Here is a 21912-nt window from a genome sequence, read left to right on the forward strand (position 1 = left end):
TCTAGTTTTGATAGAAGATTCATATACTAAAACGTTTTGTCGGAGAATGGAAAAGCAAAAAAACATGTGTTACTTCTGAACTAGATGGAACTTATTTGACCCATTACACATCTTCAAAAGGTCCAAAGAAACCAGTTAAAGAAGCTGCAATCGGGCTTTATAATTAAATGGTTCCTAGAGGAACTGATCAAACTACAATTGGGGTTGAATCGGATTCGACAAATTCAATGATTGGGTCTGGTAACGATGACTTATCGGAAGATAAGTCATCGTTACCAGACCAGAGGAAACTTGATACCAGACCGGAAAAAAAATGATTTCGTAAATAGGATGTGGCATATAAATGATGAGCCCACAAACTCCAAAGATGGCTGAAGTATAATATTAATATGTGGTATAGAATCAAGGTAAAACACTCTATTTTTGAGGGGCCCCATCATCTAATCAAACGTCTTCATTTAATAACAGGTCAAACAGTCAAAAATAAGGATGTCGTTACAAGGGCTATTCAAAATGGAGCATTTCATGGTCATTCTTAGTCTCTTCTTATTTCTCTTCTTGCAAGCTCATCAAATAAAAATAAAACTTTTGCAGTTAACATGTTTCTGAATGTTAGAGGAGATTCAGAGCTAGGTGATGCGAGTGTAAGAAACCTAAATAAACCTCAACTCAACTTTGATGCTGTGACCTCTTTGAACTCATTGACTGGATTAATGAACAAATCTTGGAGCCGAATTTCACATACAATATGACAAAAAAAGAATTAAAAAAAGTAATAGATTCTCCTATGGAAGTGCCTCACTACCCTCTCCACACCTAGTCAGGTAAAAGAGTTGTAAAGCAAGTGACTGAAACAGCAGCAGCTCTTAATGGTTTTTAGAGACATTGTTCCAAATCTTAAGTCTAAGAAAATTTAATCAAACTGTGTAGTTGATGTTCAAGCTTGATTTATGTGAAAATTTTATTTTCTATCAAAACATGTTTTTTTTTTTTTTTAAATAACTTATGTAATTATAGTATATTCAAACAAATCCGTGTGCGTTCACAAAACATTTTGATGTTTCACATAAAAAAGTTTCAGGCAGTTCATCTGCAGGTTTTAAATTTCATATAATACTTTTTTAGTATTAAAAAAAAAAATGATAATGAAAAATTCGCAACCCTCATTTTAGAAAGGATGGAAGTTTACATGTGGTTGGCCAAGGACAAATCTAATTCAAAACTTTAATTTTTACCTAACTTGCTTGGTTTTTTAGTACTTTAAAAAGAATTAATTCAAATAGTCAGTAACATATTTATTTAAAAAAATCATTTTCTGGTAAAATGCTTCAACAACCAGCTGTTATAAATATTTATCGTAGTTTTATCCATTTTTTTTTAACGGTATTTACTTAAATATTGCAAATTTTATGTTCATTTTTACTCAAAAAAAAAAGTTTTATTTCAATATTGTTTAGAAATAACTACCACATAATAAAATCACTCCCTCCCCAAATTGTTATTTTTGGAAAATAAAATTTTTTTTAAAGTATAGCATTTCCCATTCTTTAAGAGCTACAATCGATTTTAAAGCATTTTTCGTCATTTAAACTAATGCGTTTCAATTCGAAATAAAAAAAAACAACAGGATTCCTGTTCAAAATGCCATGATAAGTTTAATGTATGTAATTTGGAAAAAAGTAAAATAAAATGCAAACTGCGAAAATGGCAAAAATGAAAACTTGTGATAAATAACTTCAAAGCAATTAAATTTTGCACTATGGAGAATTAAAGTCTATCTGATTAAATATTGCCTTCAATATATCACTTTAAGTATACTTTTTCAATGTTTTATTAAATTTCTAATCTAAAATTTATTTAATATTTGCATGGAGAAAGACATATTTTTAACACTCCTCAAGCAATAAGTTTTCACAGCACATCAATGAAATAAATCTTATAATAAACTTACTGTGTAACCTTTTAAGATTCCATAAACGTTTATAGGAGCATTCCATTTTACAATTATTGAGGTCTCTGTTGAAACGCTTAATGAGTCAAAATTTTGAACATTGGTTGGAACTAGAATGAAAAGAAAATCCAACTGTTGACAAGATTAACTAATATTTACATTTATAAAAAATTGCAATACCCAAAAAGATCTAGGTATACCGTCTTGTTGAGTGAATGCCAAAAAAGCAGCAAGTGCACTTGGACCATATGAGTTTTCAGCCGAGAGTTGAATAGTATAACTACTATATTTGCCTATAACGAAAAATTAAGCAAATGATTAAGTCGAATGACATTCAGGATGACAAATACATCTAATAAAAACAGTAACTTGAAAGTATCATCTTCTAAAGAAACTTAAAAACGAAAAAGCCGAGAAATTCACAGTATAGTTTAGATAATGTGCAAACAGTTATGCAAATGAAAGTAAGCTAAAACTCACAAACCTAGATTAGTAATATTATATGCTGTGACATTTCCAGTCTCTTTACAAATTTTATTCGCCTCCACTGAAAGTCCATCTAGAGACAACTGCTGATAGCATAATATGTAACCTAAAATAGCACTGGATGAGGATTCCGGAACCTTCCATTGTAAATTCAACTTTTGTTTTTCTTCATTTATAACAGAAATAAATATAGGCCTTGTTGATACTAAAATCAAAAAAATTTTATTTTTTTCGTGTTCAGTGTTAATAAAACTCTAAGTGTAAAAAACAAACAGCAAAATAGTTTGAAACAGTAAGAAAACTGTACAGAGTCATTTTTATGTAAGCTTTGTACTTTAGATGCAATTATCTCTGCAAATTATTTGACTAATTACAAAAAAGAGTTATTTGGAAACTTTTATTCCAAGAAAGTTTGATTAGAAAAAGTGTTATAATTAGTGGTTTTTCTTTAAATTACTTTATATTGCAACTAAAAAATGTTTAATTTATAAATTAGTAAAGAAAAATTTTTTTAATTACTTTGCAGATAAAATTCTTATTTAACTTTTATATGTAGTTGAAAACAACGTTAAACTATTTTTTACTGCATTTCAATACTTTGTTGCTTTTCCTTTTACTTTAATAACCAGGCTGCCATGCATTTGTGCATTAATCCTAGAAGACATTTTATCTGATAACTTTAAATTTTCGAGCATAGTTAAACCACAACTTTTCTTATAAATTCTTTTTTTGCAAATGTTCTACATCCTTTTTTTTGGCTAGTGAAGACCATAAATTCAGTATTTGATATAAACTAGGACTTAACGCTGGCGATTTTAAAACGCTTAAGTGATTTTCTTCAAAAACATCTTCAGTTTTTTAGCAGTGCGTTCAGAATCAGTCTTTTTGAACCACTTTTAAAACATTCATCACGTTAAAAACTAGTTTTAGCAGAAGTAAACTAGAAAATGACTTTGTTCAACTGAATTCTGTTCTGACACATAGATGCTATGTAACATCTGAAGATCGCTATTTTGTGGAATTTCAGGTAATTTTTAATAAACCTACCTAATTATTCAGTTTGTATAAATATATAAATAATTTATCTCCAATCTCTCTCCAAGATAAACCCAACATGAAAATGGTTGAGTAAGTTTTATGAAAATTTCTCACGAAGCGTAAATATTAGCTATAAGTCAGCATTACTTATCCAATTAAACTTTTATTGCAATCTACAAACTCGTTATGCAAGCATATGTATTTGAAAGAGATATTTTATTAGCTGACTTATTGCCAGAATGAAGGTTGCTACAAAGTGATTGAAGAGTATTATATACATTTATTTAAAGGGTGATTTTTTAAGAGGTATAGGAATTGGTTTTCAAAAATAACACAAAAAATTTGAAAAACTTGATGAAATCTTTATTTGAGTCGATAGAACGGTCGATATGATTTAATGTTTTAAGATTATTTCATGTAAATGTTGGCCGCGGCTCCGCTTTAGATGGCCCATGCGTAAGGTCCAATTTTGGCACACCCTCTCCAACATATCGGCCGGTATCTCACGAATAAATGCTTCAATATTGGCTTCCAGTGCGTCAATCGTTGCTGGTATATCCCTGTAGATATTAGCCTTAACATGGTTCCCCAAGAAATAGTCCAAAGTCGGTAAATCACATGATCTGGGAGGCAAATTGACGAGCCCCAAACGTGAGATAAACTGTGCACCGAACTCGCCTCTAAATTGAACCATTGTTTTGTGTGCTGTGCGGCATGTGGCACCGTCTTGTTAAAACCACATGCCAGCCAAGTTCAGCACTTCCATTTCGTAAAAAAAATTTTGTAATCATTGCACGGTAGCGTTCGCCATTCACAGTAACGTTCCGGTTATTGTCGTCTTTAAAGAAGTACGGCCCGATGATGCCACCGGGCCAAAATCCACAACAAACAAAGACTTTTTCGGGATTCATTGGTAGCTCTTGCAATGCTTCTGGCTGCTCTTTACTCCAGATGTGCCAATTTTGCTTCTTAACGTATCCATTCAAACAGAAATGTGCTTTGTGGCTGAACACAATTTTTCGATAAAAATGTGGATCTTCCTCCAACTTTGTCAGCGCCCATTCACCAAATGTTAAATGTTGTGGGAGGTCGTGTGGCTACAATTTTTGCACCAGCTGTATCTTATAAGGTTTTACACTCAAATCCTTTTGCAAAATTTTACACGTAGTGGGGTAACAGAGGCCCAATTGCTATGAACGGCGGTGAATCGACATTTCACGGTCAACACTAACACTGGCGGATAAAGCCACAATATTTTCTTTGGTCCTCACTCTTCGTATCCATTTTGGTAGTTTAATGTCAAATAATGTAAATTAGGCTCGTAATTTAGTCACAAGCTTTCGAATAGCTCCCTCAAAAGGCCGACCAAACTGCCCATAAATTGGAAGAAGTGCGCAATGCACTCTCTTAACAGAGCACGAGTAAACTTGCAAGCGTTGTTCGTTCGTAAGTCGTTTCATGGTTAAATTATAGACCAAACTGAACAAGTTTGACAATTACACAAGACACGATGCACGCGTGATCTGTCAAAATCAGTGATGCCAAAAGATAGCAGCAAAAAAATCACCCTTTATATAAACAATTCAAAGGACGATTTGCCCCATCACGTTTTCTGCTAAGAGATACCGAGCAAGCACAACCAACGGGTCCCAAATTGGAACTATCTGGGATGTCAAACGGTAACCGTATGGGATTTGGCCACGTTATCAACACGAAAACCATTTGGGCCAAATAAAAAGAAGCGAAAACTCTTTCGACTACTTTTTTTTTCCCTTTATTGATCCCAAATTTCTCCCGGATGTGTTTTAAATAGATCTAGTTTAAATATCTTTTTAAAAAGTTTGATTATTTATAATTTACATTTTTTAGACTTTATTATTATTATCATCATCATTATTATTATTATTATCGTTTTTCATATTATTATTATTATTATTATTATTATTACTATTATTATTATTATTATTATTATTATTATTACTATTATTATTATTATTATTATTATTATTATTATTATTATTATTATTATTATTATTATTATTATTATTATTATTATTATTATTATTATTATTATTATTATTATTATTAATATTATCATTATTGTTATTGTTGTCATTATTATTATTATTATTATTGTTATTATTATTATTATTATTATTATTATTATTATTATTATTATTATTATTATTATTATTATTATTATTATTATTACTATTATTATTATCATTAATGTTATTATTATTATTATTATTAACACTTTCGGGAGAAATCTGGGATCAAAACGGGCAAAAGAAAAGAGTAGCGGAAAGGCAAGGAGGTTTAATACACAGGAGACTGTATAACGTGATTTTTTTGAAGCCAGTTTTGAAATTTGGCCGCCATCTTGGTTAACCCAAATGATTGCAATCAAATGATTGAATAATTGGTCAGTTTATGCTTGATAACTTATACTATCATGTAAAGAATTATTTGCTAACTGATAGTCTTCTTCAGTTCATTTCAGTAACATTCGGAATACTGAAAAAGACATTCAGATAGCTGTATTTCAACATGCTACCAACAAAGACTGTATTTCAGATACACGAAAGATTCTTGCGAAAAGAAAACCATATGTTTGTGAGTTGAAACAAGTATATATTTACATGTATGTAAGATAATAAGCTATAACTTAAATGTATGTATATAAATGCATATATATACATGACACTATCATAACATATATATATATATATATATATATATATATATATATATATATATATATATATATATATATATATATATATATATATATATATATATATATAATTAAGTTATAACTTTTAATTTCGCTTTATATGATTTATACTGAATAATAATAAAATGATAGATATTGATAAACAGATTTAAATTGACATGCCATCTTGTTCTGCCTGTGGGTGTACTTCAAGAGATTGTACTGGTGGCATTACTTTTTAATGTTATGTAAATGGTTGATACAGAGAGAAAGTTTTCCAAAGTTTTCTGCAAAGTATAAAAATGAAAGTTTATAAATTCATATTTTGATATTGGTGAGGTTGTAAACACAGCAATAAAGATATCAAACAAACGACAAATTTTTACGACTGATCTAAAATAATGACAAAGTTATAAATAAAAAATCATATGTAGTATATTTATTGCAAAAAAAAAAAACTCACATATAATATATTTATTTCAATAAAAAACTATTAAGTGATTTTTCTGAAATCCCCCTTCCAGAATTGACAGTGTTTTTAAATGCATGTCTTTTACTACCCTAAGTTATTCAAAAGGAAATAGCTTACAAATTTGAAATTTAACACAAAATTTTTTTTGTGTTAAATTTCAAATTTGAAAGTTATACCCTGGTTTGTGTTAAATTTCAAATTCGTAAGCTATTTCCTGGTTTGCAAGTACTTTTCAGCATACCAGGTACTGGTATGCTGAAAAGTACTTTCAAACCAAGCACTGGCACCTTGTTCTGCCAATGGGTGTACTTCAAGAGATTGTGCTGGTGGCATTACTTTTCATAGGTACAGTAATTTTTTTTTTGGAAAAATAAGAGGTTTATTGGGTTGTAATAAATACCCTTCAGCAAAACAGTTTATTGGAACATATAAAAAATTGCTGATGCATAATGATATTCAAGATATTCTTCATGGAAACTGTTTGCCATTGCAATTGCACCTATTTTGACTGCTTCTAGTAAATACCAAAAAATTGAAAACATTAATGCTCCTTCTGTTAGTGTTTTGAATAACTCTACTAGCAGAAATAGGATTATTGAACTACTAGAAAACTCTGCTACTGATCATGATTATTTTTTTTGTTTACATGTTCACAAAGTATTGTGGCTTGTATTGCAGGATTTGCTGTATTTTGGGGAAAATCTGGGGAATTTGCTACACTGTGAAACATGTATTTCAGCGCTAAATACAAGTAGCAAACAAGAACAATATGCATAAACTTGAAAACAAAAGGTGTATTATTGATATTTCCTTCAGAAGATGATCATGACATTTGCATTTTGTGTGAAAAGTTGTTCAGAATCAATGTAGTACACAACAGCAATGATTCATCATACTTGTCAAATGTAAGGTGCCATGCAATTTTGCAGTCAGTATATCAATTCACAAAAGTTTGTTTTTATTTCCACAAGAAACATTCATACTGTGTAAAACATGGTGTCTGCTAATTTTGTGTTGACATACAACTATCTTAATGTCTGTTTCAGTATTTCATATATTTTGGAATAAGCTGAACCAGATAATCAGTTAGCAAACAATTCATTGTAACATAATACAACCTCGAAAGTATAACTGGCGAATTATTTATTGACTTGTTGCAATTCTTTGATTTCGTTTCATCTGTGTTTTCTCCATAGTTCTGCGCAAAATATAAAATTTTTTTGGGTCAACCAAGATGGCGGCTGACTTTTAAAACTGGCTTCAGCGCGTTTTATATAAACGTATATACCGTGCCGTCTCCTGTGTATTAAACCTCCTTGCCGAAAGGTTATTCGTTTTTTTAAATTTGCACATAAGGTTCCGGTGTAAATCCCGCGGCCAAATCCCGTACGGTTCCCGTTTGACATCCCTGTTCCCGTTTGGGTCATGTCTGGTTGTGCTTGCTGGATAGTCAGCACTAAACTTTGCGTAAAATTTATTTAAGCGCAGTAAGGCAAATAAATTGTAAGATGCAAAAGAATAAAGATGAAAAAAGATCCCCAATTAAGGTACTTAGAACAATTTTTGTTTTTCAAAAAAAATCCTTACGATATATAATTTGCTCAAAATGTAGCGGCTGTGGAGGTTTGTAAGCAAGGTAAAATTTAAATTTTCGGAGTTTTTTTTACCGTTACAATAAAAAAGAGCCTCATCTCCTTAAATAGTCAATATAAAAAGATATCTGATGCTATCATGTTTCATGGCAACTACGAGTATGCTACAAGTATACTTACAGAAATTTATAACTTTGGAGTTAAAATATTTGATCGCTTTGCTTTGAAAAAACTTTTTAAATTATGAGTGAAAAACAAGCGGCCATATCATTATCAGCGGGAGTGCATTACCTTTGCTTAAAGCAGACATAAATCCAGCTAACATATATATTGCAGCAAATTTTAATAAGCAAACGAATAAGATGGTAAATTTACATGCAATCGTTTTCAAAAGCGCTTTCCAATTGAATTAGGAGGAGGGTTTTAATTTTATTTTATGCAATTAAACTATATTATCTTAGAGATTCACAAATACAGGTGTCTTGTGGGAATGTAACGAACACCAGACTTTAAACTTTTCTTGCTTTAAATTATTAAAAAGATAGTTTTATAAGGACAGTTTAAAATGAATTACCTACACAACTGATACCATCCGCATCCAAAACCCAACCATTCTTGTATGAGCATGAAAAACTTCCTTTCTGATTGACACACTCAGTGTTATTCTGTGTACAAGGAGAGATTTCGTTTAAACATTCGTTTACGTCTAGAACATAGAAAAAAACTCAGCAAAATCTCATTTTTATTTATTTTCTAGATATAGCTGTATTAACAAGTAAAATAAATATTGCTTCACAATATTTTTCAAATATCACTATTAAAAACAAAACAACAGAAAAGTTTGTAATATAACTAACTTTGTAATGTAAATAATGTAACCATGAAAATATACAGCATCAAAATCAGAACACCAAGGTTATTTGAAAATTTTTACGATTTCAAAGTATTCAAAAATTAAAGTTCTGCAGAACTCCACATTTTTACATTTTTTTTTTATTAGCATATTTCACAAAACACTAACAAGTACAAAAAGACATGCTTTTTAAAAGAATGATGTCACAAGAGAATATAAATGTTTCAGATCCACTTCATTGTTTACTCAAACACTTCACTACTTGGAATGCAGTTTTTCAGTTTAGTTTCCCTAATAATCTATATAGAGCAGAAACCATCAGCTTCTAATCAAACTATAATTGCCTAAAGTTCTTAGACAATTAAAAATCCTAACTTACTTAGAAATAACTGGAAATTGTCGCGAAAGGAAATTTTGATATTTGACAGTTATTAAAAGATTTTACATTAAGAACTCGTCACCTTGTGCCTATGACTAATAACTCAAATGAAGTTATATGGAGCAAGTTTCTAACTCTGGATGTTTATGAACTGTTTTTCAACATGTTTGCCTTGTAATTTACAGCCAGAGAGCAGTCCGGAAAGTGAGCAAAATACTTTAGACGTAAATTTCGTTGTTCATAATGAGATTTTCTTAAAATTCGTTGTTCATAATCAGATTTTCTTAAGAAGAAAAACCACCCTATTAAAGTACTAAAACTCAGTGGGTTTTTTATATATTGTAATTTACGATTTAAAATTTATTTGTCAAACTGATTTTGTTACATTTTGCACTTCTACCAAAGCAAAAACAACATATACGAAAAATAAAAAGAAAGTAATTTATCTGTGTTTGACTGTGCTGTTGTGATAATATTTCATGTTGAAATCGATCAAATTTGATTGCGGACACCCAATGCAGTCCCCTACTCCTCTTTTCGTTTTTGAAACCTGTTGACGTTTGAAGTACTCTTTATTTTGATGATTGTGTTAAGTAGCACGCGTTGCTTCACAACCGCATACTTATAGCTCTAAGGTTCACAGTTAAAAACAAGTGCTAGTTTTGGCATTGAGCTTCGTTGTTAAACTGAGACGCTATGATAATGCAGCAACGGTCAACTAAGAGATAACATTCAACCATTATACTTTCTCATTTACCCATTCAAGCATATTTATCATACTTTAAATCATAGCATCCCGATGCTAGCTAACATGGTGGAGGCTGGTGTTGAATAACGTTACGCATTCTTTTAATTCCGTCTAATAAATAGGATCTATCAGTGGCTTTTGCAATCCATCGAGAATTGCTGACTTGTTTTAGTTCAAGTACAGTAACGGAAAAAAGTATCCGGACAAACTATTTTTAGGTATAATTCTATGTTAAATGAAGGCAACCTCATACTGCTTTATATATTTTTGTAGCTCTCGACAAGCTCTATCTAAGTGCACCATCAAACATTTACTGCACTAGGTAGATGTCTCTTTTAGTAAGAAAAACTAAAATGACTGTGGAAAAAAGTATCCGGACAGTTACTTTCTGGTGATTTTTGGTCAAGACTTTCAATAAAGTTTATGATGAAAGATCTTGTAAGCATCCTAGTAGCTTAGAATAATATAAGTAAAAATGATAAAAATCATAATTTTTATTTCTGTAACATTTAGAATCCATAGACAACCGTTACCATGGTGAAAAGTAAAAAATTTACAGAAGTTGCTAGGAAAGAGATTGAAGCGCTCTCAAAAGAAAGCAAAACGGTTGGAGAAATAGCACAACAGCTTGGTATGCCCAAATCAAATGTTCAAGATACTCTGGGGAGAATTAAAAAGCATGGACTACTCAAACGTTTGCCAAGATCTGGACGAAAACGAAAAACAACTCCAAGAATTGATCAAAAAATCCTCACTTTGGTTGAGAACTCTGTGAGACCAAATGCAACAGATACGGCAAATCAATTCAGAGAACTCGAGTTAGTCAATATAATTCCTCGAACTGTTAGAAACAGGCTGCATGAGTATGATTTACATGGTAGAGCACTTGCCAAAAAACCGTTACTTACCAAACAACATATTGCAAAGTGGTTTGCGTTTGCAAAGAAGTATCAAAACTGAAACCTTGACGATTGGAAGAAGGTATTATGGTCGGACGGAACGAAAATATGCCTTAATGGTTCAGATGGTAGACATTGGACATGGAGAATACCAGGTGAATTAATGCAACAAAAGCATGTAAAACAGACAACAAAGCATGACAAGAAAGTCATGGCCTGGGGATGCTTCAGTTGGAATTGTGTGGAGCGTATTTATGTTAAAGAGAATACATAGACTTGCCCTAAGTATGTTAGAATACTTTCAAATCATATGCTACCATCTGCTCAAGAGTTATTCGATGGAGAATTCTTATTCCAGCAAGATGGTGATTCAAAACATACGACAAAAAATACAAAAGCCTGGCTCCAAGGAAAAAATATCGAGATGTTAGATTGACCGGCGCAAAGTCCAGACTTAAATCCTATAGAAAACCTATGGAAAGTAGTCAAGAAAGAAATTGGTAAGCTCATATTGACGAAAAAAGACGATATCGAGGAAGCACTCAGAAAATGCTGGAACTCTATAGATATAACGAGGTGTAAGAACCTGGTTGAGTCGACGCCTAAGAGTATTGACGAAGTACTAACTAATATAGGAGGATGGACTTAATATTAAAGAAATAAATTACAAAAAAGAAAAATAAGTTTTTTGTCCAGATACTTTTTTCCACAGTCATTTTAGTTTTTCTTACCAACAGAGACATCTACCAAGTGTAGTAAATGTTTGATGGTACACTTAGATAGAGCCTGTCGAGAGCTACAAAAATATATATAACAGTATGAGGTTTCCTTCATTAAACATAAAATTATACCTAAAAATAGTTTGTCCGGATACTTTTTTCCATAACTGTAACTTAAAAATAAATGAGATATGAGCATTAAGAAATGGTAGTATCGTACCATCAGAGACCAAGATACTTCAGAAACAACATTTTGGAATTTAGGATCTCTTACTTGTAATTAAATTTTAGATTAATATATTGATAAACGAAACTATGTGTAAATTACTAATGTCTATAGCCTTTTATGTGTGATGGTACCTTAGAAAAAACTTGTGGAAAAAGAGAATGTGTTTCAAAATCACTCAAACAGCCATTAATTCTTGTATCAAAATTTTCAAAACAGGAGGCGTTTGATGATAAACAATCTTTTAAAATACCTCTTTTTATATGTGCTACTTAGGTAGTTGCATTTTAAATGCAGACTTATATGGCTTTCTTCAACAAAAAAAGTTGTTTTACATTTGAAAGCTCTTCAAAATTTGTGCGTATTCTCTAAAAGTTTCTTTTAAGGTCACATTAAATGCAGCTCCGCAAGAAGCCGTTTTTAAGTATGTGTAAAAAACTTTTTTGTGTTTTTGCTCAAGGCAGTGGCCATGCCTGCACAGTGCACTACAATTAAGAATTAATTGATATTCGCAGACAACTTATTTTAACGGTAGTCGATCAGTGTTCTGCTAAGGCGGTGGATGTCTGCTTGAAAAAAAGACGCTTGGTGCCAAGAAACATGGGGTTGTCATGCATCCACCAAAAATTGGTGTTCATAAATGTGAGTTTGATGAACAGTTAATAAGCCTAAAAGTTACTTCGACAAGGTGTTTATAAATTGCAAATTATGTTGTATAAACAGTCCAAATATTAAGTAGCCGGTTTTCAGTATTTCCTTTACGTGCCAAAGACGTTAGCATTTTACTTTTTAAATTTTTTACAGATATAAAAAAGCTAAACGCTAAAAGTTGTAAAGTTACATGTTGCATAAATAGACCAAAAATTAGAAGGCTAGATTCCCAATATTTTTATATTTGCGTGTCTTATTGTTAAATTAGTTTTTTCAAACGTTTCTTATGTTTTTTCAATTTGGAATGTAGCAACTGCATTTATATAATGCCATTTGGAATATATATATATATATATATATATATATATATATATATATATATATATATATATATATATATATATATATATATATATATATATATATATATATATATATATATATTCCAAATGGCATTTATAAATTATATGAGCGACTTTATGAACGCTTTCTCGAATGACGAAATTTTGCCTTTTCTGACAAAATGAGTTCACAGAAAATGAGCTAACTTTATGGAATACCATATCGTGCACTCAGCAACATACTTCTCGGAATGATGGTTGGAACCATTACAGTTCAAAAGTAATTAAGGTTAACAATCTACCAGTGAAAGTGAATGCTCTGTCAGAATGGAAAGTTCCTCGAAAAATGTTGGATGTACTCCTTTTGGTCAAGTATTAATTGGATAGAACAGGTTTCAACGATGTCTGCAATTTTCAATATTGTCAAAATAATGATTGTCAGAGCTCATTCTTTTTTCATTATTAGACTCAGAAACTATTTACTGTAGTTTACATTTATTTCAGCTGTATTTGAATATTCATTAAAGAATTTAACTAAGAAAACCTCTTCTTTTTTTATAAACACTTCAGAATTTCTACAAGGAATAGTTAAAGACCACCAGTTTACCTCCAGAGAAATCAACAACAGTTGACGCCAAGCTGATGACAAAGTCTCATGATTGAATAAAAGTGAAATGGTCTTACTTCTACACATATAATTGAAATGATATGTTATCAGTCACTTAGACTTTCACCGATTGAGTGATCATTCATGTTTTGTGCTTTAAAGCTCAGGCAAATGTTCCCAGTTTATTTCATTGGCATAACAGTGGCTTTTTATTGCTATTTAATCTTTCAATACACATTCTTGTAAGTATCTTTTTAAAGTTGCAATTCTAGAGGGCTCATATCAACTTTCGTAAGCTTCTCCGCTGTTCAATGCTTGCACTGTCAGTCGTCTATTTGGCCAAATCAGTTTATTTTCTTAATGCTATATAATCGAATGAGGTCTTCCCGTACCTATTCTGCTTTTATAGGTGTTAGTTATTTAATATATTTTCTAAGTATTCTGCACAGCTCCGTTGGATATTTTCATTACCATTGCAATGCATTTACATGATTTAGTTGGTTTGTGCAAAGAAAAAACATTCCGTTATGAAGTTGATAAGTATTTTTTCCACAAGTATTTCACGATTAAAAATGATCGAAATATAAACTGAACAAACTTCTTAACCTACTTATTCATTATCAGAAAAAGCAAAAAATACTAAAAGTATGAATTTCTTCAAGATTTCCTTTATACTTTTTCACTAAATATCAGTATTAATATTCATGTAAAAAACATAGTTTTGCCAAAACTCCATACATTCACGTAAAACTCTAGTATTTTATAATAGTGAAAAAAAAAAGCTCGAAGTTGACCATTAATCAACTGCAAAACGTTATAAGTAGCCATATGCCAAAAATTCATAACCAGGCTCATAACCGTAGCTGGCTGTACAATACACAGCTTACAGTACTTGCTTGCTGAGTTCAGCTGGCTTTAGACGGTTTGCAAAAGGTTAAAAAACCTTTGACTAACTTAGACACTCTAAAGCACGTGTCGTACACTTATATGACGTAAGTTTTATAAGTGTACGACACGTACAATTTACACAAGTTTAAATCGTTTTCTTTTAAGAGTTTAAAGAAAACGATTTAAACTTGTGTAAATTTTTCGATTTCTTATATGTTTATTCAATTGGGAAGTTAAACAAACATATCAACAAAAAGAAAAATTAAATAATAAAGAGCTTACCTTCACATAATTTTGATAATATTATTGTTTGGTAGCCATTTTTACAAATGCACGTGTAACTACCGTTCAAATTTACAAAGTCGGCAATAGTTGAGCAGTTATGCGGGAGTATATTGCACATATCTTTATAAAACGCTAAAAAATTGTATATATATTGATATTGAGGAATGAAATTAGCTTTTAAAGACTATCATCAGTTAATTAATGAAAATTATGAAGATATTACTTTAAGATTTATATATGATGATTTCCTGTACATTCTTAGGATAATCATTTTTTAGCGTTCTGACCGGGAAATCCAACAAACAATTTTATTTAAATATCTTTGGCTTCAAATGAAACTTAGATATTAAATACAAAGTTATTTTAATTTATTGCAAGAACATTGAAATATTTCCAAAATGCAAAAGGAAATTAATATAGGTAAAATTAAAACGCAATTATGTAAACATATAAAATTTAGCATATTTTGTAGTTTTACATTGTTTATCCTTGAGTAAAATAGTAAGATAAATATTACAATCCCTTAAAACAAACGAAATAGCAATTTCAGCAGTACTAAGTAATATACTCTTTATACTTATTAAGTAGATGCTTATTAAGTAGATAAAAATAAATAAAAACAAACTTATTTAGTACAAAAGAATTTATTACTATAGAGCACATTAACCACCTTCTCATTTAGTTCATAAAACTTACCTGTTTCCGTTAACTGTCCCAGCGCAATAAAGTTTCTTGTTTTCTGATCAAAACATTTGCCAGATATTGATATTGTTCTTACTTGCAATAACATGATAGCAGTTGTAAGATTACAATCACAGTTCATGGGATTACTACTAATGTTAAGTAGATATAAAGTCGTCGATTGAAAAACATCAGACGGAAGACTAGATATTTTGTTGGAAAATAAATCAAGACTTCTTAATGATGTTAATGAGTTAAACACGTCAGACAGAAGATTCGATATTTGATTATTATTTAAAAATAGATAAGATAAATTAGTAAGGGACTTGAAAACGTCAAGCGGAAGATTCGATATTTGGTTATCAGATAAATAAAGAGTTCTTAAATTAGTTAAGGACTTGAAAACGTCAGGCGGAAGAATGGATACTTGGTTATGAAATAATTTAAGAGTACTTAAAGAAGTTAAGGACTTGAAAACATCAGGCGGAAGACTGGATACTTGATTATCAGATAAATCAAGAGTACTTAAAGAAGTTAAGGACTTGAAAACGTCAGGCGGAAGATTGGATATTTGGTTTTCAAATAAATAAAGAGTACTTAAAGAAATTAAGGACTTGAAAACGTCAGGTGGAAGACTGGATATATGGTTGCTAAATAAAGAGAGATCACTTAAATTAGTTAAGGACTTGAACACGTCTGGCGGAAGAATGGATATTAGGTTATCAGATAAATAAAGAGTATTTAAATTAGATAAGGACTTGAAAACGTCATGCGGAAGAATGAATATTTGGTTATGAAATAAATTAAGAGTTCTTAACGAAGTTAAGAACTTGAAAACGTCAGGTGGAAGACTGGATAATTGGTTAGCAGATAAATCAAGAGTACTTAAATCAGTTAAGGAATTGAAAACGTCAGGCGGAAGAATGGATATTTGGTTATGAAATAATTTAAGAGTACTTAAAGAAGTTAAGGATTTGAAAACATCAGGCGGAAGACTGGATACTTGGTTATCAGATAAATCAAGAGTACTTAAAGAAGTTAAGGACTTGAAAACTTCAGGCGGAAGAATTGATATTTGGTTATGAAATAAGTTAAGAGTATTTAAAGAAGTTAAGGACTTGAAAACGTCAGGTGGTAGATTGGATATTTGGTTTTCAAATAAATAAAGAGTACTTAAAGAAGTTAAGGACTTGAAAACGTCAGGTGGAAGACTGGATATATGGTTCCTAAATAAAGAGAGATCACTTAAATTAGTTAAGGACTTGAACACGTCTGGCGGAAGACTGGATATTAGGTTATCAGATAAATAAAGAGTATTTAAATTAGATAAGGACTTGAAAACGTCAGGCGGAAGAATGAATATTTGGTTATGAAATAAATTAAGAGTTCTTAACGAAGTTAAGAACTTGAAAACGTCAGGTGGAAGACTGGATAAATTATTAGCAGATAAATCAAGAGTACTTAAATTAGTTAAGGAATTGAAAACGTCAGGCGGAAGAATGGATATTTGGTTATGAAATAATTTAAGAGTACTTAAAGAAGTTAAGGACTTGAAAACATCAGGCGGAAGACTGGATACTTGATTATCAGATAAATCAAGAGTACTTAAAGAAGTTAAGGACTTGAAAACGTCAGGTGGAAGACTGGATATATGGTTCCTAAATAAAGAGAGATCACTTAAATTAGTTAAGGACTTGAACACGTCTGGCGGAAGACTGGATATTAGGTTATCAGATAAATAAAGAGTATTTAAATTAGATAAGGACTTGAAAACGTCAGGCGGAAGAATGAATATTTGGTTATGAAATAAATTAAGAGATCTTAACGAAGTTAAGAACTTGAAAACGTCAGGCGGAAGACTGGATAATTGATTAGCAGATAAATCAAGAGTACTTAAATTAGTTAAGGAATTGAAAACGTCAGGCGGAAGAATGGATATTTGGTTATGAAATAATTTAAGAGTACTTAAAGAAGTTAAGGACTTGAAAACATCAGGCGGAAGACTGGATACTTGGTTATCAGATAAATCAAGAGTACTTAAAGAAGTTAAGGACTTGAAAACCTCAGGCGGAAAAATGGATAATTGGTTATGAAATAAATTAAGAGTATTTAAAGAAGTTAAGGACTTGAAAACCTCAGGCGGAAGATTGGATATTTGGTTTTCAAATAAATAAAGAGTACTTAAAGAAGTTAAGGACTTGAAAACGTCAGGTGGAAGACTGGATATATGGTTCCTAAATAAAGAGAGATCACTTAAATTAGTTAAGGACTTGAACACGTCTGGCGGAAGACTGGATATTTGGTTATCAGATAAATAAAGAGTACTTAAAGAAGTTAAGAACTTGAAAACGTCAGGTGGAAGACTGGATAATTGGTTAGCAGATAAATCAAGAGTACTTAAATTAGTTAAGGAATTGAAAACGTCAGGCGGAAGAATGGATATTTGGTTATCAAATAAACTTAGAGTACTTAAAGAAGTTAAGGACTTGAAAATGTCAGGCGGAAGACTGGATATTTGATTATCAAATAACTTAAGAGTTGTAAGTGAAGTTAATGACTTAAATAAGTCAGGATGAAGACTGGTTAATTTGTTGGATGACAAATCTAGAGTTTTTAGTGAAACTAAAGATTCGAATGTGTCAGATTGAAGATGTGATATTTGAGTGAAGCTAAGGTAAAGTTCGGACATTGAAGTTAATGATTTAAATGTGTTAGAGGGAATTTCAGTTATTGCGCTTGATCCAAGGCGAAGAGTTCTTTATGAATATAATGAATTAAACACACCTGATGGGTCAATGAACAAACTGAATGGTAAAGTAAGACGCGTTATATTAGATGGAACTCCGTTTGATATTTCGGTCAATGAACTGTATTCACATACTGTCTCGTTTAAGGAAAAATTACAACTAGTTGGACTCGTCTTTGCATTGTTTTTCAATAACAGGATCCTAAAGAAGATTATTAATTATATTTTGCTTAAAAAATCTTTTAAGATACATTAATATGTAAACCTTAACCCAAGATCAATAAAACATTGAAACTAAAAAAATTCTTCAAAATAGTTTTTAAACAAAAGCAGCTGAACTTTACGGATTTTTTGGTGCTGACTGTCGCTGGCATATATTGTTTTGTATTACCTATAGCACTCTATTAAGTTGACTTAAAGAAGTTAATGCATCGAAAACGTCAGACGGAAGATTGGATATTTTGAGGGCAAATAGGTTGTAAGGATTGGAGTACTTTTCCAATTTGTTAAAAAAGTTTATTTACTTTATATACATTGTCTTTTGATGATTTAACTTTTCACACATCACACAAATACTGTTCAGAAGGCTTTTATCATCACAGTTAGCCTTACATGGTGCACATGGAAAGAAACAGAAAAGTGCGTTTCTGTTTGTGGAAGGAAAACATACACCGTGAAAAAAAGAAGCAGAGCATTGCAGTAAAATATAGATTAGTGCAATACGAAACTTTTACTACCAAAACCTACCATTTTGATTTACTTTATATTTTGGTATAATAAAATGTACAGATGTATACGTTAAAAAAAGAAATGTCTTAAACTAATTATTTTTAAATGTGAAATAAATAAAAAGATCGTTCTTGGCAGCACTGTAAACATTCTTTCTTTAGAACAATATAGCAAAACATTTTCTCTCATCAAGTTTGTGAAGTGTAAATATTTTCCAATGAAAAAAGTTTGTCGATAATTCTAACAAAGACTGCGTTTTTTTATTAGACAACCAAAAACAACTGTAGTTATTTTGGTTAGAGCTTTGATTCCGATTGATCAATCTAGCAATTTGAAAGAAACATACTGTATTATAAAAATTTTGTTGTTGAATAATTATCTGGAGCATAGCTGGATTCTTTGTGACGATTTGAATGGTTGATTTTCAACGTGGGTTTGCTTAACTTCCATATTATCTCTGCATTTTGGGCAGTCGAGCAAAAAACCAACACCAGGTGCATAAAGAACGGCCCATTTGTGATTGTCATGGCGGTGGAATTGCCATGTTTTGTGAAAAAAACGTTTTGAAAAGTTTACAAAGATCAGAGGTACAAGAAAAAAAATCTACCAAATTGATTTTTTATGAGGAATCGATACTGGCTTTTATCGTTATTAGTAATACAGTTTAAATTGTTTTTAATGAATCTAAAAAGAAGTTTAGACAGTAACTGAATGGTTTCTATTCTGTTGGTTTAAAGTTACACGAAAACAAATGTCAATATAAGAGCAATAATTTCCCACTGCTGGAAGGGAGTTCTAGGGTTAGTAATAGCGATTTTCAAAAGTTTTACACAACACAAAACAAGTTCATCATGTATAGGATTATCTCATGTTAATGACTGCGGTTCAGTGATGGTAGGAGTGCGATTGCAAAACGACTTGTTTAAGAACGATGAAGAAACATTTTGAGGAGTTTTTCAATGTTCGCAGCTAAATAACTAGAAACTATAAATGCTTTTTCTAATGCAGATAAAGTATCAAGAATCTCGTACGGCTAAGAGTGCTTTCATTCTCTCAGTAGGATATAGCATGAGTCATTAAAGGAGTCTTTTCTGACAAAAACCTAGGCCTAAGTTTTTAACAAAGGCACAAAATCTATCTAGTAAAATGTCAGCAGAGTTTAAGTTAAAATGTAGGTCGCAAGTTATTTCTTTAATCAAAAATCTAGCAATTATCTAAACTTTAAAAAGCTATTTTATCCTATAACAATGAAATTTCCTACAGCTTAACTTAATTGCTCAGTAATTAAAGTTTGTAAAAATTGTTATTCAATTGATATTCGCTTCGTTCTTATCTTAGAAGTCATACCTTTTCATCACCAAGATAAGCATTTACAAATACTTTGCAGGAATGAAATATTGGTTTTAAAAAGGTTTTTGAACTGAATATTTTCTTTTTCTTTATTATTTTGCCATTAAGTTTACATATAGCACGAATAACATTTTCGAAAATTAAAAATAGTATGATAAATGAAAATGGTGACCATGCTCTTACGGTGTACATAATTTGCTTAAACCCAACTTTTTGAATCATTTTATATTAAAATTGCTTAAAGTTAACGTTAAACTGATCTAAGGACTGTCCTTGGGCTGGGGTTTGTATTAAAATGGGACAAAAAAGTAGCCCTGAACATTTGAAATAACAGGGTTTGAGTAAATTAAACCCTAACCAACGTTTTTTAGGAGCCCTAAAATAACTAAAATTGCTAAAGCTAATTCTAATCGCATACAAGCATTTGAAGCATTTATTTCATAACCCTTGTTTTGTTTATGAACAAGAAAACTAAGATATTTCCTTCTCTGCTCGTTATTATCATACTTCCATTAAGTTTAGGTTTTGTATGGCTAACAAGTCAATTTATATAAAGTCAACTTACATTACGATGCTGGCGATATAATAGAAGATCATACTTTAGTTGATTTCCTTGACACTATTACGTTTTGAGCTAAATGAAGATGAATAGCTGATACCTTATTAAATATATGAAGTATTTTAAATGCGCAAGCTTACGGCACTGATTTTCGCATTCATTGAATCAAATATTGGATCTTTGAATGCGCAATTTCAAGATGTATGAATACAATTTAAACGACACTTACTTAAATAGATTATTTGTTGAGCTTTATCGAAATTTAGTCCTGTATTTATAATAATTTTTTTTCTCATGTTAATATATTTTCAAATGCAAATGCGAATTTGATTTTTTTTTTCATAAATTTTATAGCTTTTTCATAAGAGACAGACAAAATGTGCTTGCAATTTGGCTTTGGCACAAATAAAAAAACAAACAATCACTTCTAAATTGCTCCTAGTCACGCGTCAATAGCAAACGCAAAAACCGCGGCTGGGTTATTAAGAAATTAAATTAGTATGGTAGCATCCTTGTTTTTGATTGAATAGCATCATCGGGTGCAAGCATTCTTTTGAGTTAACTTTTATAAGAATATTTAAGTAATTGAGATAGAGCACTTTTTTGAATTAAGTTTTATATACCGTAAGAATAAGGTTATTATTTTCTTTTATCCTACTATCTGATTTGTAAATACGTAAATATTAGGGCAAATATTAAAAAGAAAAAAAATCAGTTCACGAAACCATTTGAGAACAAAGTTTTCTTTCCTTAAAAGTATTTGTAAACGCTCATGATGATGATTTTAGGGTATGGCTATAAGATAGCAACAACGCTTTTAGAAATTGAATAACATTATTTGTCCCCTTATTTCGATTCCTTAAATATCTTTATAAATATTAAAAGATCTTGTTTCAATTCCTTTTAACATATTTGAACGTAAATGATTAAACATATAAATATTTGTCTTTTTTTTTTATATGACTATGGGTAATGTCATAGAATTTGATTTAGCTT

The 21912-nt window shown here is 30.7% G+C and overlaps 1 protein-coding gene and 1 long non-coding RNA gene across 3 annotated transcripts in view; both read right to left on the reverse strand.

Moving 5' to 3' along the window:
* The window catches only part of LOC149883466 (uncharacterized), a 30976-nt gene extending 12747 nt beyond the window's left edge, over positions 1–18229 (reverse strand). For both annotated transcript variants that reach the window (XM_090097946.1, XM_090097947.1), the window contains exons 1-6: positions 15548–18229; positions 14849–14983; positions 8830–8961; positions 2436–2642; positions 2152–2244; positions 1952–2061 (exon numbers count right to left, since the gene is read on the reverse strand). In XM_090097946.1, the coding sequence (XP_089954072.1) occupies positions 1952–2061; positions 2152–2244; positions 2436–2642; positions 8830–8961; positions 14849–14983; positions 15548–18221 (3351 nt within the window). In that variant the 5' untranslated portion in view covers positions 18222–18229. The remainder of the gene's footprint in view (positions 1–1951; positions 2062–2151; positions 2245–2435; positions 2643–8829; positions 8962–14848; positions 14984–15547) is intronic.
* A 61-nt stretch (positions 18230–18290) lies between these two features.
* Positions 18291–21035, reverse strand: LOC149883467 (uncharacterized). Its single transcript, XR_016455698.1, has 2 exons — positions 20923–21035; positions 18291–18480 (listed from the first exon to the last, which is right to left on the reverse strand). It is a non-coding gene; the product is annotated as an uncharacterized LOC149883467 (long non-coding RNA).
* Positions 21036–21912: the final 877 nt, after the last annotated feature.

The sequence above is a fragment of the Hydra viridissima genome, unplaced genomic scaffold (assembly GCF_058129835.1).
Source record: "Hydra viridissima isolate aposymbiotic clone 2 unplaced genomic scaffold, HvirCarnegie_v1 scaffold_9, whole genome shotgun sequence".
In the NCBI taxonomy this organism is placed as follows: domain Eukaryota; kingdom Metazoa; phylum Cnidaria; class Hydrozoa; order Anthoathecata; family Hydridae; genus Hydra; species Hydra viridissima.